Here is a 19,979-nt window from a genome sequence, read left to right as displayed (position 1 = left end):
TGGCTCTCATGAGCTTCACATGACTTGCATTTAGCCCTTCTCTCGCACCCCCCCACCCATCCCTCCTTCCTTTCCTTCACCACTTCCCACCATGACCTCCCCCCCTTCTCTCTCTCTCTCTCTCTCTCTCTCTCTCTCTCTCGCTCTGTTCAGCACATAGACTTCCTGTGTGTCCTGGCCTGAATGGTATGTGCATGGAGTGGGTGTCTGGGAGGCCTTTCATCCGGCATGGAAAGAAAAGAGAAGTCGAGAGAAAGGGAATGGGAACAGGGGGGGGCAAATATGTGAGAGAAGAGAGTCATCTTTAATCCATTTGAGTCAGAGCAGTTGTCCAGAGGAGGAGCGTATTTAGGACGGGTGTGAGGGCTCTGGGATGTGTGTGTGTGTGTGTGTGTGTGTGTGTTTGTGAGCGTCTGGAGGGGAAGACAGGGGCCTGCTGGGAGAGCCTGCTGCCTGCCTGTTTGCCTTCCTGGGACTGATGACATCCGGCATAGTTAGCATGGCTGAGTGAAGATACCACATTAGAAAGGATAAAAATTAACTCAAGTGTGTGTGTGTGTGTGTGTGTGTGTGGGGGGGGGGGGAGATAATGTCATGCATGTTGTGCAGAAAGCTCAAAACAACTCTTGTGACTCTATTGCAGCCCGACCGAAATGAGCAGAACCTAGCAGAACCCGCAGCCTCCAGTCTTAGTACGTCCTCCATGTGGAGTTGTCAGACAGGGCGTAGCTAGCCAACCACGACTAGACCCTCACTTCACTGTGAGCCGGCACATGGGCAGGTTTGTGAGTCTGCCTCGTGTCATGGAAATAGCACACAGGATGCTTTTAAGGTGTTTGTGTATGTGTGTGTGTGTGTGTGTGTGTGTGTGTGTGTGTGTGTGTGCGTGCGTGCGCGTGCGTGTCCCTGAACACATGCCTACACAGAGAATACCAAGACATGTCCAGGAAAGATGGGATTCAATCAGAAGATAGGATAGAGCTCCATCTGCTGTTTGACTGCGTCAAATTGTTGAGGATTGACTCAAATGCTTTAAGCTATCTGGTTGAACACTCAAGATTTTTAGGCTGGGCTAAATCCACTTGTTTTATCCGAGATGGGGTGTTTATTTTTATATAAGATGTGAACTCATGGTTTTGGCTAATGTTTGTGTGACCACGTTCGACTATTACGGTGCTTTTCCCCTTCTGTCTTCGTTGTATTCTGTTGGGATTTTCGTATCAGAACATGGTGGCAAAGTTGCTGAAAGATCAGAAAATTGACATTTTGGCACCACTGCCATGAAATGAAGGAAATAAGAAATAAAACAGCAAGAACCGGCTATCATCAGTCAGGGTTTGGACAAGAACTTAATGCTGTTCATGCCAGCTGCAGGCGATGTTGCTCCTTCCTTTACACGGGGACTGAAGGTAAGCGACTAAAGTGGACATCTTTACCAGCTATTAAATTCACTCAAAAACAGTCAGATAAAGTGAGACATTCACACTTCTGAAGAGAGAGAGAGAGAAATGTAAGGGGCATGACTTTTGCTAGCAATGTATAATGTGAACAGATTGGACTAAATATGTCATCAGGACTTGACGAAGCGCTTTACAAGTACAGGGCATTTACCATTTCAATTAAATTTTATTTATATAGCGCCAAATCATGAAACATGTCATCTCAAGGCACTTTACAAAGTCAAGTTCAATCATATTATACAGATTGGGTCAGATTATACAGATTGGTCAAAAATGTCCTATATAAGGAAACCAGTTGATTGCATCAAAGTCCCGACAAGCAGCATTCACTCCTGGGGAAGCGTAGAGCCACAGGGAGAGTTGTCTGCATTGTACATGGCTTTGCAGCAATCCCTCATACTGAGCAAGCATTAAGCGACAGTGGGAAGAAAAACTCCCCATTAACGGGAAGGAAAACCTCAGGCAGAACCGGGCTCAGTATGAACGGTCATCTGCCTTGACTGACTGGGGGTTACAGAAGAAATAGCAGAGACACAACAAGAGAGACAAACAGCACAGAAGCACAAACATACAATCACACAAACAACTTAAATATGTGAATGAGAAGAATACTCTAGACCAGGGGTCACCAACATGGTGCCTGTGGCCTCCAGGTAGCCCCCAGGGACCATATGTGGTGCCTTTTCAAAAAAATAGCACAAGCTGCATTTTAAATGCTATCTTATTCAGTTGCTCTTCCTTTTGAAACATACTTGTACTTACATAGATTTAAAAGCATTAAAAACATGTTTATATTACGTTAACTTAAGGTGAGCTCTGACTCTTTAGGTTGAAAGGTCAGTACAGGGAGCCCTTCGTTTGACACAGTACCAATAAAGTAGCTCTCAGTTTAAAAAAAGGCTGGTGACCCCTGCTCTAGACTTTATCAGTTATCTTATTTTCCATGTAACCACAAATAACAGAATGGGTTACAAGCGTGGAGGTTGAGGGTCGGGTCGGGATGGGGGCGGGGTCAGACCCTCCTGCAGAACCTCGATGACCCCCCCCCCCCCCCCCATGTTGAAGACCTCTGATCTAAACCATTCCCTCGTTGCTTTGGCTGTACGTTGTGGGTCGTCTGTTGGACAGTGAACCTGTATCTGATGCTCGAGCCTTTTTAACCTCGGACAGGTCTTGCCCTGCTTTCAGCTCCATCCATGTTCCCATCGATTCTGACCAACTTCTCGTTCTGTGCTGAAGGGAAGCACTACGGCAGCCTGAAGCTGACACCACTATGTTATCTGGTGAGGATGGTGTGTTTATGGTGACGTGCAACATTAGTTTTTATCTTTTGTACTTTATGTTGCCCTGGTTGTGGGTCAGTGGTGCTCTAACTGGGTGAATAAAATCAAATTGCTTGCTTGATTGATTTTTACACAAAATGTCATTTTGGTCACATCCAACCGGAGCACCGTCTTCTACAGGTTTATTCTGCCACAACTAACATCAGTCTAGTTGACACACTGCCCCACCTGAGCCGTGGACCTCTAGCTGCTTCTCTCTTCTACTTGTGCCGCAGTTTATGTGATCTGGGTCAGGTTGTAGTTGTGCCATACTCTAGCTAGCTATTGCACCATTTTATTGACAATTTCTTCGTTTCCACTACTCTAAAGCTTTAACATTTTCCACATCTTGTTTAGGTCTTCATTGACCACCCCTGGCATCGGGGTGGATGATGTCATTATCTCCAGACCTAACAGGTGAAACCTGGGAGAACTGTGGTTTCTCCAGTGCTTTTAAAACCATCCAACCTGGAGTTCTGAGAGACCAGCTGGAGCTGTCAGGAGTGGACCAGCACCTATCCCAGTAAAAACTGGATTACCTTACTGTAGACTTCTCCATTGACTCCCAAGGTTGCCATCTTCAGAAGTTCTCAGATGACTCTGCTGTATTCCACCTGATTTCATGAGGACGACTCAGGGTACAGACACAGGACTCTACCTACCTAGTGACTGAGGTCTTTTGGAGTCCAGGGGGCGCTCCTGAAGACCTTTTTTTGACTCTGTGGTGGTATCAACCATCTTCTGTGGTTGTCATTTCTTGGAGCAACAGCTTAGCTACAACTGAGGGGAAACGGTTAGAGAAGCACTTCAGGAGGCCTGCCTCTATCCTAGGATGCCCCCTGGACCCAGGACAGGTGGACGGAGACAGAAGGGCTCCTGCAAAAATACCATCACTGTTGGACAGTGTCTCCCATCCCATGAATGACGCTGTTGCAGAACTGGAGAGCTCCTTCAGCGACAGACTGCTGCACCCTAGCTGCACGAAGGAGCATTATCGCGGCTCCGTCTTCCCAGCAGCCTTTAGACCTTAGAACCATCACTGCTGCAAACAAACAGCAGGAATATTAACTCTCAATGAAACGGCAGGAACCCTCAATGAGGGTTAATATTCCTGCTGTTTCATTCTTGTAAACAGTCTGTTGGTATTTAAGCATACATATACATGCACATTGTGTACAATACCCAAAATCACCATAGTCAGTTGCACACTTTTTTAATTTCTATTCTATTCTATTCTATTCTATTCTATTCTATTCTATTCTATTCTATTCCCTCACCAGTCTGCGGTGTTCCTTAGTCCTTCATAGCAGGACTGAATACAGATGGATTTAGTGGCATCACACTAAACGTGACTGAATGCAAATGATAGCTCAAATTATTTTGTTTGTCAGTCATTTTGAAAACCAACGCTCGCCATCCACTTCTATCCTACAGCAGTGCATACTTATCATTAAAGGGATTATTTCCTGAGATAAAATGTATAAACTAATGCTGTGTAAATTATTGGATTTGACACTTATTTTTTAACTTTTTGTTTAGCACAGCAAAGCGAGTGATATGTAAATAATGACGTGTGGAGATCTCAACGAATCTTCAGCTACAATCCATCTCTCCTGCTCTCACAGTCGGCTGCCAATGCTTCCTGTGCTGGCTGAGCGCTACACTGGAAGCAAATCAAATCGTTGGATAGAGAATGGAAATTACAGGTCAATGGATGTAGCTTTTTATCTTTACACTTTTTATTACAGTGCAAAAGTCATCCGGTGAGGGACGCAGCCCATTATCAAAGATTCTTCACATAAAGAGCACATGACTTTATATAATCAACCGACTGTATTCGATGAATAAGACTGCAAGCTAATTAAGCAACCTCATTATTAACATACAGCGGGTGAAGTTATAAAGGTTCATCTGAGCTATAATCATTATATAAATGTCACAGGAGGATGAAGCATATAGTAATTAACTTATATCTCTCAGTCATTGGTTTAGAAACTGAAGGCAATCTAAACAAGGCAGGCATATCTGACCTTTTGCTTTATGCGGCTGATTTTATTGAAGTTGTTTCACTTGATAGACTTGTTTAAATATTTTAAATAATCCGTTTGTTAGAAATTACCCAACACACTTAGTTTTGAATAACTCATACTCATTAAAGGACTAGGAAATTGCACTTTGGTCTCATATTTCTTCAAATGAAACGAATTTTGCAGAATTGTTTGTCTTTTATACATAACAGGCCTATGTATTTTTAGACATTGTGGTGATGATGCTCAATGATTTGTCGTTGTGTGGCTTTCTGTTGTTTGAATCAAGTGTTCAGAATTGAATATACAAAACTTTTGAAATATACAGTTTAGATAAATGTTAGCTGTGATCCTATTTTTCAGTCTTTCTTTTTTTTTAAAACGTTTGTTTCATCTCTTACTTTCTGTTGAAAGGAGTTGAATATGCACCTAAGGATCTTAGAAAAAACTGAGGTGGGTGAGATCCGATGCCAAAGGCTTAACTCTTTAGCCCTACCCCCACTACTGGGGCTCAGGGCGTTTTTCCTGAATGCGTGCTCAAAATGACATGGTTACATTTAATTACGTTTATTTCAGGAATTATAAACTCCATTTAAACAAAGAGATGTGGAATCTACCAAAATGCCAAATTATTTGAAAATTCTTATTATCAATATAATGACTATTAATTGCTGAAATGTTCTCCAGCCCCCAGCACTAGGGGCTGCTTCAAGGCTGGGGCTTTCAAAGCCTGGTGAGTGATGTTTTGAAGGTCAGTCCTTTATAGGGGTTGCATGGATTACTTGTTAGCTGTCAGTACCTTCCATGCAGCGCACAACAGTGACAATCAGAACTTCTCATTGGACAGTTCAGCTAACAGTTGCCTAAAGTCAGGTTGATTTAAAAGTGTACTTCCTCCATGTCCAACAACTCATACATACGAATTTTTACCCGATTTTCACACGGTTTGTTTTTTACAAACGGCAGACGTGTGGTTAGGATGTTTTCATGCTGAAATATGTTATTTTATTCTCTTAGACAGACATATGGCATAACAATATATAAATACGTGATTTCATACGAAAATACTTAAGTCTTTTACTGTTTAACAGACAGCCATGGTATATGAATATATAAATAAATACTTGATTTCATATGAAAATACATTGTTTTATGCTATTTAACAAAGTCAGATGCATTCCATTACATATGATCAACTATGTAAATAAATACGTGCTTTCATGCTCAAATACTTTGTTTTATGCTCTTAAAGAAATATGTTTTATTACATATTAATAAATGCAAAATGAATACATTTTATATTTTAATAAAGAAACAAGTTGGATTGTTCATTGAAATGTATTTCCCTCTCTCTCCCACACCTACAATCTTGAGTCTTCTCTACACACCAACAATAATTCCTTCATATTTTACATACTGTGGATGCACACAGTTTTTTAAAGGCCTGGAAAGGTGTTCTTAAAAATGTCATTCCAGTCTCTTACACTACCCTGCTTGCAACTAGACCCTTAAGAACTGTTTTGCCCAGCTTCTTGGATGTGCTGGCACTCTGTAACTCCTGGGTACTTAATTTGGCAACCTGATTCAACCTTAGTTTGTGAAATACAGAGATAACAAATCACTAATCAAGAAATTGTGGTACATCGGTTGGGTTTCTGCAATTTTCTCAAGTAAAACACATCTTCACAACCAATCTTCGGCCAAAATGGTTATCCGCTCCGTGTGATCTACTTTCAGTTGTTATCTCTTGTTATTGCAACCATAAGCTGCAGAAAATACGGGCAAAGTGGCTCCCTCTGCGTTTTCTCCCGTCGGCTCCTATACGAGCCAAGAGACCCATCCAATATGGCGGCAGCGCAGGATGCGCTCCAGCACATAATGAGGCATCTACCCTTTACTTAGATCAAAATTTGAAAAGCCATTTCCACCAAGTCATTCAAAGTGTGCTGTAGGCTCTGAAATCTATGAATTGTGTTTGTAAATGTTATTAAAGAAACAAAATCATAATTGCTTTAAAAAATATATTTTTTATATAATGAATACATTTGTTGTATTTTTATGTTCCTATGTGGGGGTCTTCCATGGCTATGCTGTATAGCTATAAAAATGTGGGCCTTGTTTTTTTTTTTTTTTTTTTTTTTGACACAAAGGTACAGTTGAGAAAATTGGAGGGATTTTCAGCGTTGATAATTTGGCAGTGGAATTAACAGCGATAAAGCTTGAATTTAAAATATTGAAGGACGGCCTTTTTAATTATAATTATATTAATTATGTGTGTGTAAAATATATTTCAGCGTAACTTTAATTTAAGACAACTAGATTTCACGCACTTGCACTTGAGTTCATCTTAGGTATTCCTTCATAAGATGCACATAGTACATCGCTCACTGCAGGTGTAATTTAGGCCTTGCCCTCGGCACGCTCCATTGAGTCCGTCATCACAAGCACAGATTATTTCTAGAATCCTGCACCACTGAGGCTACATGTTTGAGCTTAAATAAAGTGAAGTACACTTTGATGATAACAATGGGTAAATAGTATATTTGTTTTATGTGGTATTAATGTTTGACTTGCAAATATCTAAGTAGAAGCCAGTTGCAGAAGGGGCCATCACTTGAAACATGGACTATGTTGTGTATTTTTACCCTGAACCCTGGTTCAAGGCTGGGGCTTTCAAAGCCTGGTGAGTGATGTTTTAAAGGTCAGTCCTTTAGGGGTTGCATGGATTACTTGTTAGCTGTCAGTACCTTCCATGCAGCGCACAACAGTGACAATCAGAAGTTCTCATTGGACAGTTCAGCTATTTGTTTTATGTGGCATTAATGTTTGACTTGCAAATATCTAAGTAGAAGCCAGTTGCAGAAGGGGCCATCACTTGAAACATGGACTATGTTGCATATTTTTACCCTAACCGTTTGTTAGTAAAAATAGAATTGCTTATTTTTAAATCAGATATATTAACTTGCATGTTTTGCAAATATTGAACAGTCAGCTATGATAAAAAAGTGTTGGATAAAGTGTTGTCAAATGGTGCCCAACTGAGACAGGATGATCACAACCCAAGGGCTGGAACTGCCATTGCAGCATTGCAATATCTTAGGATATCAGGGGCAAATGTCAAGCAACATTCTAGTCAGGCTGCAAGGAAGTCAGCCATGACCATGTTCTACAGTCAATGGGGGAGGTCCTGAAAGGCCAGCTGAATGGTAAAAAAAAGGTCCAAAACCACCGACACAAAGGGCTGGTCCGTCATCACGTTTCCTGCAGGTACAACAGCCTGGCAAAAAAAGATCAAAGCCACTTTCCAGGATGAAAAGGGAAGGATCCCAGAGTACATTGAGCAGATGGCAACCAGCCACTTAGTGCGTTAAGAATGTGTCTGCAGCAGAGACCCATAGTTCAGGACCCACCATGAAGAGAGAAGCCTTTGCATAGGGGATAGCCCCAGCAAACTGAGGGAGTAGCTAAAATCAAAAAGTCCTACCAAAGGCCATATAGAGAGAGCGGACTGAATGACAACAGGCTTCAATCATGGCAGCACAGAAACGGCCACTCAGCACAAGAGCAATCAAGGCCAGAGCCTACATGGGTCCACAGGTAGGACCAAAGAGGCAGAATGGTGTTTAGTAAGCTACGTCTTGGTGATGAAGAGCATAACTGTGTGGGACCCGTATAGAGAGTGCTATTCATCTGCTGGTCTCCACATGTAAAGTGCATGGATTATAAAACATTTGCAGGGTTAGGATTGCTGTTTTTTTGCACCTCAGAGTCAGGGAAGGGCCTGTGAGCTCGATGCGCAGCATGCTGTGCTCAGTTTATCGACTAAATGTTCATCAGGAAACACAGCGGGGCTGTGACTCCCAGGCGCAGCTCGTGCACCCCACAATCTGGCCTTGACTCACAGCAGCAATGCATTATGGAACATGTAGTGTGAATGTTGTGACTGCTATGCAATCTATTCATAACCAATGCATGAAATTAGCTGCTCTGAGCTTGACATGTCTGATCTGAACTAAAAGTAGCCCCGGTCTATTGATTAGTAAAAAGGCAGGGGTGGGGGAGAGTAGCATTTTATTCAACATTCCTGCTTTTAATGTTCAATATGATTGTTCTATAAAGTAATTAAAAAATTACAGTATGTTACTTAATACGGTTATGTTTTTAATTATATAATTTAGCTTGAATGTGATTTAACACAGTCTTTCTATTTAAAATAGCCCACCGGGAAAATTTCCCCCTGCTGATCTGACCTTGAAAAGGCTCAAGAAAGTGTTTGGAAATTTACAGGAAGTCATGTGCATCTTTCTTTCATTAGCAGTAATACCGTCAAGAGGAGTTGAGATAACCAAACAGAAACAAACAAACAAAAAAAACACTTTCACTGCATATTTATTTCAACACAATACAATATGTACAGCATCAAAATTTAAAATCTCGAAAAGAAGAAGGAAAACAAAACTAGAACAAGGACAAAGAAAACATCACTTCTGATCAGCAGTATGGCTATCGATCTTTTCCCAACATTAACATTCATATGGCGCTTAACTCAAGATGTTCAGTACATGTTTCAAATCAAAGCACACACACAACTGCAGTTGAATTATCAATGTAAATCTTTAAATCCTAAATCATTAAGATCCCTCTTCCATTTCATATTATAAACATATTTAAAAGGCAGTAGTAGAAACAACAAAATATCTCTCCAACGACACCTTTAAATGTCTGTAGAACTCAAGCGGTCACTGTTTTGTGTTGTCGCTGGAGGCGACGCGGCTCTCGCCGTGAAAACAAAACACACCGTCTCACACTCTGAAGCGGAAAGAGTAGCAGTACTGTAGGCTGGCTTCTCAAAAAGACACAGAACATAGTTTTTTTTTTTTTTTTTTTTCAAATGTACACACACAGCTTTCTTCCGCACGCTCGCTCAGACTCACTCCCCGACTCTTTAGGCTTAGGTGGGCGGAGGACACTGACAGACTCTGCTGGGCATTGTCAGGCAGCAGATGGCCACGTCATCTGCAGTCCGCTCATTGTCACCATGACTTCCTGGGATCAGAGATAACAGGTTTAAATGCTTCGGTTTTCTGAGGAAGCACCTCTGCAACAGCTAGGAGGCGAACACTGTGCATGGCAACGCACAAACGCAGCTTTGCATATAACGTCCTATAGGTTCTCGGGTTTGGTGAGTAAGAAAAATAAAAACATTCGAGTCAGACTTTCCGGCTGAACCCACACAGAGAAGAGGCACGATGCGTACACAGGTAACTATAAAGCTAGAGGTTTTTCTCTCTTCTTCTTTTTATACAGAAGGAGGCAGGAAAAGGGATGTGTAGTTGAGGAAAAGAAAAGTGTCACTAAACATAATTAACTAAAAGAAGATTTCGTCTGGGCATTGAGTGGATACCCGGGGAACAGAAAAATGTTTTTTTAGAGCAGGATTTGGCTGCAGAACGACTTGTTGTCCGAGGTTTCAGCCCAAAGCCCGCATAGGCTTCAAACAAAATCCAAACATCCAAAGTAATCATTACCTCCAGCAGCATGTGTCCATAAAACGTTTAAACTGTGGAATAAATTAGAGCGTGTTACTGTTTGGTATAGATCTGCATAGCAAGGCGAGGCTCCTTCCCTGATTAGAAATCATCACATAAGCCGAGGAATGTAGATTCGTTCTGATCCATCTGCACAGGAAAATGACAGGAACCGGACTGATCATTTCCACTTTAACGCGGTAAACAGATTTCTGTCCGTTGGCAGGTGTTCAGGGTGGAATTGGTACCAGTGTAATTTGAGTGCGTCCCCTTTTTTTAACGGGTCAGTATTTGCATCAACTTTTTGCAGTCCAAATGAAACCAGTGATCTGGTTGCTCAGCAGACCATCAGCCTCCAGCTGCCTTCTGCAGCTTTCACATATTCTTCTCTCTTCTGTTTCTCAGCTGTTGATCTTTTTCTCAAAGGTTAACAGTGGATCGGCGCCAAAGCAACCGTTTGACTGCTTGCTTCAAGAAAAGCCGAGAAGAATTTGAGGGCTTCTCCCCGGATTTATTAATTCACGTGACAAACACAAACATCAGATTTTTTTTAGACCCTGTCTTGGCTGTTTTTTTTTTTGTTTTACCCTAAAGAAATATTTGGCCACCCACAAAACTGTAGACTTTTCTACTCCATTTGTTGAAAGCTATTTTTAAAGCTCAGTCAAAACCAGAAGCTCAAATGAGTATTTTAATGCAATATGATGTTTTCACAATGATGTAAAGCTGCCTGAAAGGGTTTCTCATACAGGAATTTGCAGCAGTTTCAGGACATATTCTCCATCAGGAAAGGTCAGGGGATTATTAAAGAGAGAAATAAGGAAATGACAACTACATGATTGGAATTTCTGGGGCAAAAGACCAGGAAACTTAAAGATGTAATTGATTGAATTCAGATTCTTGCCGCTGTTACTTCTTTTTGAAAGAAAAACAACATTTATAGCATTTGCCAAAGCAAACCTCTGCTGGAAGTTTGCCTTGGGGCCCATTCATTTATCATCTACAGGTGGTAATATGCTGATACTTTCTGCAAATTCTTACAGGAAAACAGCTGTCCTCCCCCACATACGTACACAGAGGAAGCGTAAAAATGCAGATTATATTCTTTTACATTACAGCAAATCTCAGAAACTTTTGGAAGTTGACGTCACACTGACAACTTTTTCAGGATTTCAGAGGGCATATTTCTGTAAATGCAAGTCGATCTTCACTCAAAGGTTTTTTTTATTTTTTATTCAGACTTATGTTTGTCTATTTGAAATATTTTTGTTCTCCATCTTAAAAATGACAAATGCCAAAACCCATGAAGCTTTTTCCCCCCCCACTCTGCAGAGGAGGATTTTTGTGGGCTTACTCTCCCATAAAAACCCAGAGACAGTTGGAGAAGCTGGAGCAACTCACCAAAAAAAACAAACAAAAACGTTATGTACAAAGAGAACAGAAAGAAGATGAGCTCTCTATATGGTCTGGTAATGTAAGAACTATTATGTACTTTTTAAAATCTTAGTTAATTGCTTACGCTATACTATATTATGAAATGCTATTGATCACTAAACTATTGTATAGTTTATTGGGATTTTATATGATTATTCACTATGTTGTGTTGGTTCCTCACATAAACCAATAAACCAGCCTGAAAATGTGGTTGTAACGTTAGAAATTGTAAAGCTTAAGGCATGTGGATCTTTCTCAAAGCATGCTATGTAATAAACTGCAACAGGTAGTGAACGCTGAGAGCCTTAGGATCCATTTGAGGCCGTTAGAGTTATACCTCCACATGTGAAGACAGGTCAGACAAATTTCAGGTGAAATCATTTTTGCACAGTGACATGTTGAAGAGAAGATTGTGGATAAAAAGGCCATAAGGCCCCTTTTTTTTTTTTTTTAGTGTTTTTAGAGTTCTTTAGTGTTCACCTGACCATGGCGTGGAGAGAACTGCAGGTTTCCATCGTTTTCATCAAACAGTCCTGGCTGAAAACACTTCTCAGCAGCTGCTGAATGAAATGCACACTTGTGTGATTGAATATTTCCATAAATGCAAACATCAGCAAGAATTTCCTGCCGCTGAGCCAGAAGAACCGCATCAATCTGCTTCCTTCTTTATTTCTGGGATTACAAACCGTGACAAATTCTGTCCAGGAATTGGTCCTGTTCATAACTTGCTATTTGAAATGCAATCCAAGGTCTTACGCTGTTGCTGTGTTACCTGTGTTTTTATACAGAGAGTCTTATAGGGAGATCTTGGGGTCTTTTAAAAATCTGAATGACTCACAATGTTTCCTACTTTCCAGGTTTGAGGTTAAATGACTGGTAGGTCGTTAGCCCTATATAAGAGTTGTTTGTCTTTTCACAAAAATGAATCCCGAAATAGATAAACAAGCAACTAAACTACTAACCAAATTTGAGTATCGTTAAATAGAAAGGGCAGCATCTTTATTGAATCTATGAGTGTTAGTTATGTTTTGAAAGCTGCGAGATTTGACCTTATCAGGGGATTTAAGAGCTTTTTTTAAAAAAAAAAACGTGACTGCTTATATACTTGTCCAAATATTCAAGTCAATTTTAGTGAGGACAGTTTCCTCCAACATACAGCCCTCTCCACAGTTCTTGACCCTCGATACCCATTGGCATCCCTGGTAAAGATGGATAAAAAGCCTGAGATTAATCTTCCATTGAAGTAGCAAAAGCTCACATAAAAGTCTTTAAAAAAATTCAACCCTTAAGGACATTTATTCAGTGAAGTAAAATAATGCCATGTTAAAAGAAATCCCCAGTGCCATAACTGTCAATACTTCTAACCTTTGTTAGAAAATAAAAACAACTGTGGTGTTTCACATTTGCCTACATTTTCGTACATTTCGCGGGAGCAGCGCTGCGATAGCGGAGACCCAGCCCCTTCCCTCCCTGCAGCCTCACCTGACCAAAACATTTAGTCACTCTGGGAAGTTTTGAATAGAGGCTAATGTGGCTAATAATAACACAGGTTATGGTGGAGCCATAACTGACTGACTATAGCTGACATTTGGAGCAGAAAAAGGAGAAACCCATAGCAACATACCTGCTGCAGTAGTTAATGACTAAAGAAAATATGCTAAATTACTAGAAAGATACAGATATGTGCAACACAAAACAAAAATACTGTACAGTTATTAATACATAGCATTATCAAAAAAATTTAAGAAGCATGGAGCTGAAGTGGGGTGATTTTAAGAAACTTAGCAAAATGTTTATGTACATTTATGCATTAAAAACTCCAACAGACTATTTACAGAAATGAAAAAGACTGTGCTAAAAATAGCAGATGATAAACATTTAAGTCTGTTGGGAGCAATGATACATGGAAAGTCTAACAGCTGCTGGGAGGAAGGGTCTGCAAAAACGCTTCTTTGAGCATCTAGGATGCAGCAGCTCTCCAGCTCAGCAAGAGTCTTGCTGAGTCTTACACAACAGCAGCTAGACAAAATCTGGCAAGCAGTTTTTGAAAGGCAAGATAGAAAAAACGGTTTCGGGCCTACCATCACAAGCATAAACCCACGTTTGATCCACTGCGCTGGGACTTTGACTGGAAACCATGTTTGGTCAGTCAGTTTCCACTTGAGCTTTTCTGCTTTTAATATCCTAGGTGGATCCTGTAAAAAACAAAGCTTCAGTGTGGATAAGCACCTCATTCCCATTACTAATTACCGTGGAGGATCTTTTCAAAAGTCTCTGGGAAGCCTGGTAGGATGTACTATGGCACTATGAATTCTGAATAATGAGATATTAACTAAAAACCAGGTGCAGGAAAACTAAAAGGTGAGTCCTTATTCGGTCATTCAAGAGGATATGCATATCATGATAATGCATATGGCTAAGTCAACACATAAATGCCTATCAAGACATAAAATCAAACATCTTCTATGACCATCTCAGTTCCCAGACCAAAATCTTTCAGAAACCCTTCAGGTGGAGGAAACCCATGAGTCTGTACAGTCTAGAGAGATTTTCCATGAGGAACGGTAAAAGATCCCTCTCTGTCTACTGTCTAACCATGTGAAATATTATAGAAGGGGACCGGGTGTTGTCCTTTGGCGAAAAGACGCATGAACAAAGTACTGACAGCATGGTTGTCTACATATTGATTTTGTGAGATGAACAACAAACTGTTATTTCTTAACATCGGTTTTATCCTCAATATAGGGATTCAAATTACATCCTTACCATCAGACTACGGCACTGAAAATCAAAGGCTTTTTACACATGTTTAACCAACTGTGGATGGTGCTGTATCTAGGTCTTTCTTTCTTTCATCATGTACCCATACACCCATTTTGTGAAACATCATTGGACTTCGTGGAGCTCTCTGCTTCATCTTTTATTTGAACAGAGTTTTCAAAGTCCCACAAGATTCAATGCGGGCTGCCTGGTCTTTCAAAGGTAAATTAATTAAACAGATGGAAAGGGAGTCCCAACACCGAGTTCAACACAAAGTCACTTTATTAAGCTTAGGGCCACGTTTAGCCACTGACTGTGGGGACCTTTCTTTTTTTTTTTTTTTTTAAATCAAGATGCAGTTTTATTGTGGGCGATGGTTTTGCTGAGTCAACAGAAGAACCGGGTTGTTGCTGATGAAGTTGATGATGGGCAAATATTTGACAAAACTTCAGAAGCTGCTCCACTCAGGCCACACATCAAAAGTCCAAAGCTGAATTCAACATACAGGAGGAAAAAAAAAAAAAGCCCCCCGGGGGACTTGGAAATACGCACCACTTGACCGTTGCCAGAAATATGAAGGCTTTGCAATGAAGTCACATGTCACACATTAAATTACCTCGAAATTAACCAGACACTGATTGCTTGAGCTCGGGGGGATGTGGGTCACCTCTGGCTGGATTTCCAGATGAGGCACAGATCGGCCCGTTCCTCCTCTGCAGTCTCTGCTTTGATATTTTTCCCTTTCTGCCAGGGCTGAAAATGTTCCTGTATGCTTGTGGCTGATTCTCGAAATTACAGCTATCATTGTGATTCATCCCTCCATTATCTTCTCAGCATGTGGACGTGTGTCCTTTCAGGTACTAATCACTCTTAGTGTCTCTGACCTTATGGAATGGAGACAAAAAAGAAACTCTGCATCTATTTTTTTTCTCCCCTTTTTTAAATCAAACTACAGATCCATTAAATATACAATGAAGAAAATAAGTTTCATTAGAAATCTATAAAATGAATGAGAAAATACTGTAAGCACATTGTTGTACTGGCCACTTTGATTACTTTATCACATCTGGTTCTGGGAGGGCGTGTTTGAAACCTACTCCGCCCTACTTACAGGAAGTTCTTCAGGCAGACACCTAACGTTGCTGACTATGAATGACTTAGTTGAGCTTCAGAGCTTTTGTGGACATTTCCCAACACCAGATGGTTTAGGACCTCACTGATAACCTTTCTCAAAACACATTAGTGCCTCTTATATCACAAATACTGATGTCTTGATCGGTTCTTGACTCTGTTGTGTCTGTATGGACCATTTGGTTTGGGCAGAGGTGCTCCTTTAGTAACAGTCTCCTCCTCTCAGCGGGTAAGTCAGCACACCTGATCATCGGCGCTCATGCAGTAGAGAAATGTCATGACTTGGTCTGCGGCAGAGTCTCCCTACCCAAGTCTTGTCAGTTCAGAGTCTTCTTTACTGCAGCCAAGAGTGGCGACTTCCCTGGGGGACTGGACCTTTCCAATTTCCTCAAGGGCACTGGCCAGTGAGTCCAGGTCCGCGGCGTCCTGGTGCTGGGCTTCCCACAGGCTCAGAATCACTGAGGATGGACTCTCCTGGCATGCAAAGTAGCCCAAGTTCCTACAGGTTAGAGACAGGTTTTTATTATTTATATTATAGTTCACAGTTCAAGGAAACGTACACCAGAGAATCAATCATAATAGGTAGAACGTAATGAAAACTATTGTTAAAGAGAAAATAATAATAATGACAATATGTTTGTAAGTGCTTTTTTTTTTTTATAATACTCAAGGTTACTGTACATATGAAAACTAAAAGAAACAACAACAATAAAACCAGATTCAAAATATCAAATAGGTTATATGGAGCCGTGCAATCACAAGGAGTGAGCGCTTTTGAACATCTGGGTTTTAAGTCTGGAGGTGAACAGCGGAAGAGGAAGTTAGTAACAGGTTACATTTATAAAATGACAATGATAAATGGTATCAATCAAATCGATGCATGGTGATAATGCAATCATTTGTCTCTAAATGGAAGCAGAGAATTTATAAATATTTATACATCTTGAACTTTGTCAGGTTTTTTACGAAACAAACCTCACCGTATTCCAATGAGATTATTATATTATTATATATTATTATAATAAACCAACAAAGAGTTGATATATTTATTTCTTTTTTTTAAAAGTGCCCAGAGAGGACATTTGTTGTGAACTGGCACTCTATAAATGAACCAAACTGAATTGAAAGTAGAATTAAAATTATATGACTCTGACATTAATCGCAAAAGCAACTAAAAGGCCAATGGTAACTCTGGAGCATATGGATACTTCCACAGGTCATGTGAGAGAATCTGCAGATAGCATCAATATTAGCGGTGTTATATATAGCAGTTTGCAACAACCCATGCTGGGAACCCATGCAAAACACCATGTGTAGCGGAAACATCGTGCTGGACACAGAATCACTATGATGAGGCACGGTGGTGGCAACATCATGCTATGGGGATGTGAGCTGATCACAGGAATGGGAAGATAGATGTATCTAAAACAGAAAAAAACTCATGGGTTCTCCCTTCACTCAGGACAAAGACGCTAAGCTATAATAGACTGGCTCAGATCAAAGCAGGTTAAAGTGTTTGAACGGTCAGAGTCCAGATCTAGGTTGAGTTCAGAATCTGTGGCAAGATTTTAAAATCTCTGCTGACAAATACTCTAAACCGAAGCTAGCAGAGATTCGTCCCCTAAAGGCTTTTAGCTGTAACTGAAGTCAAAGGTTGTTCTAAAAAGTAGTGGCTCTGTCAGTTTAATACATATGCACGAAACTTCTGATTATTCTGTGTAACTAAGATCGGAAATAATGTAACATTTTCATTCCGCTCCACAACAACGGTGTCAATCACGTGTTGGTCTATTTCACAAAGTCCCAATGAAATCCATTAAAACCTCTGGATGGAATTTGACAAAATGTGTAAAAGGCCACGGGTCATAAATATTTTTCCAAGCACTGTAGATTTAAATTATTTTAAAATTTTAAGTCAGAAAGCCAAAAGACGAGGACAATTGGTTGCAATAACATCGGTGCAAGCATCTGTAAAGTTTAGTACCAGGAATAGCAGCAGGGACTGCGTAGCAGACAGGGACTGTGTAAAATGAGTCAGGCCACACGCCGTGTGATTTAGCTTTGAGTTCAGTTTGACGCTAACATACTCTAATGTCAATCAAACGCTGATGGATAATTCCTCCAGGATCAGCTTTCAAGAACTAATAAATATTCTGCACCCAATGCAAAACCACACCAAGGCATTCATTTGATTTTAAATCTGATTGCTTGTTTTATGATAACTTATACTGAGATAAGTTTAAGAGTGCTGTGTCTGACCTTTATTATTTTTTCTTCTTGAACGTGGTTTGAGTATTTTAGACAAAGTGGAGGCTGTCAAGTAATTTTAACGTGGTTCGATGAATGCTTGTCTCAGCTCTAATTTCCTTTATATACATATACATGTTTTAAGCCATTTAAAAGTCTAAAGCTGAACACTTGTCATTGGCTGTCGGCGGCGTTGCAGACGTTATTTACTAAAGGAATGCAGAGAGGGCTGTTGTTTAACGCTCCTCTTTACATTTCAAACAATCTGCTTCACCACAATAGTTTCATCTAACCCGGTGCAGATCGGTGCATCGCATGTCAATATGACAAATCCAGAGTCTGTGAGCAAGCGACAACCTTCTCCACTACAAAGCCTGAGCTACAAAACAACTTAGATGATACAGCGCTATGAAAAAGTATTGACAGCCCTTGAACTTTTTTGACATTTTGCAGCATTGCAACCACAAACTCAAGTGTGTACTCTACTGGGGTTTTTATAAAGCTAAACAATGTAATACATAATGGTGAAATGGAAGGGAAATGGCACATGGGTTTCAAAGTTTTATAGAAAGGGAAATTGTGGTCCACAGCGGTATTGTGTGGGACCACTTTTCGCTGCAATGTCTTCTGGGCTTTGTCTCCAGCTTCACACACGTAGAGAGAACACTTTTCATGTCCTGCCAAATCTTCTATATGGTTTTAGCTCTGGACTTTGACTGGGCCATTCTAAGGGAGCAATATGCATCAGTCCGAACCGCTTCATTAATGTTTTGTGTCATTGTCCTGCTGAATGGTGAACCTCACATCCCATCTGACCAGAGCACTTTGCTCCACGTGGTCGCTGCGTCCCCCGCACGGCTTCTGGTAAACTTTAAACAGGACTTTCTTTCATCAATGGCTTTCTTCTTTCACAACTCAATGGTTTAACCAAACCCTGCTTTGAACATCAATTAAATCCCTGACCCTTTTTTTAAATTCTCTGACTTGTTTGGTTTGTCCCGTAACTATTGACATTCAGGGGCTATTATGCTGTATTCAGGCATATAAAGATATATAAAGGGGACAAAATACAAATGCATACTGCACTTTTAAGTATTAAACCCCATTTTCCACCCGCCTGATGATTATGTGCTACTTTATGATCCTCTGTCACATTTGATTTTAACAAAATACATTGAAGTAGGTGGTTGTTACTCCGCAAAATGTGGGTGAAAAAAAGATAATGATTTCTTTTACCAATCACTGAACTTGTAGTTATTTCCATGCCCAGACAAGCGCCTAGATAAATACAGAGGATTTAAAGTTTTTACATGTTTGACTTAAATGAAAATATGTCTCGAGACAATATATCTTAGTTGCTGAGATGAAAAGTTCAGATTCAAGACAAGTAGAGATATGTTCTGAAATGTACTGTTAATAGTTTCCGTTAGCGATAAAGATGATCTGATATATGCAATAAAATGTTTTTGACTCCATAATAGCATTATCCAGCAAAGATATTTCATCTGACTAGCCCCATGGATCACAAGATCCACTGCAAACGGAAACCGAAGGGAAAAACAGGCTCCAAGCAGGCCTCTACATTCACTACTCTTACAAAATCTCTCCAACAGAGGGCACTGTTTCATTGCAATGGCATCTCATCCTTCTGCTCTGTCTCCTGTTTTCCTTTCTTTTCAACATTCTCCCCCTTTTTTTTTTTACATCATTATCTTCCCACACACTCCGAAAAATAATTACAGAAACCAGCTTAAGTAGGTAGAGACATTCTTATTACATGCTTCTTGGCGTGTTTGACTACGCTGTGAAGACCCCGAAAAGCCCTTCCTATGTCTCAGCTACAGATGTTTGTTTTCAGACTCGTTTCGACAAAGATCCCTAATTGCATAGTTGGTGCATAGTTTCTCAGTTAACTTTTCCCTCTCATGTTTCTCCAGCGGAGAAGAAACAAAGCCCGTCCTCGTCGGCACTCGCGAGCCGACGGCAAAGATCTAAGAGCGGCTGTGGCAATGAGCACTTGATTATTGACTCCCCCTCTGAAGCACAAACAGAGATCACTGCATCGCCCAA

At 40.5% G+C, this 19,979-nt stretch overlaps 1 protein-coding gene across 4 annotated transcripts in view; it reads right to left on the bottom strand.

Moving 5' to 3' along the window:
- Nucleotides 1–12,231: 12,231 nt before the first annotated feature.
- Nucleotides 12,232–19,979, bottom strand: part of LOC105928334 (netrin receptor UNC5D) — an 86,101-nt gene continuing 78,353 nt past the window's right edge. For 3 of the 4 annotated variants that reach the window (XM_036140444.1, XM_036140446.1, XM_036140445.1), the window contains one exon: nt 12,232–16,161. In XM_036140444.1, the coding sequence (XP_035996337.1) occupies nt 15,966–16,161 (196 nt within the window). In that variant the 3' untranslated portion in view covers nt 12,232–15,965. The remainder of the gene's footprint in view (nt 16,162–19,979) is intronic. The other variant, XM_036140447.1, reaches the window with a different exon arrangement.

This window comes from Fundulus heteroclitus, chromosome 8 (genome assembly GCF_011125445.2).
Source record: "Fundulus heteroclitus isolate FHET01 chromosome 8, MU-UCD_Fhet_4.1, whole genome shotgun sequence".
NCBI classification, from domain to species: domain Eukaryota; kingdom Metazoa; phylum Chordata; class Actinopteri; order Cyprinodontiformes; family Fundulidae; genus Fundulus; species Fundulus heteroclitus.
This window is presented reverse-complemented; position numbering and strand designations above follow the sequence as displayed.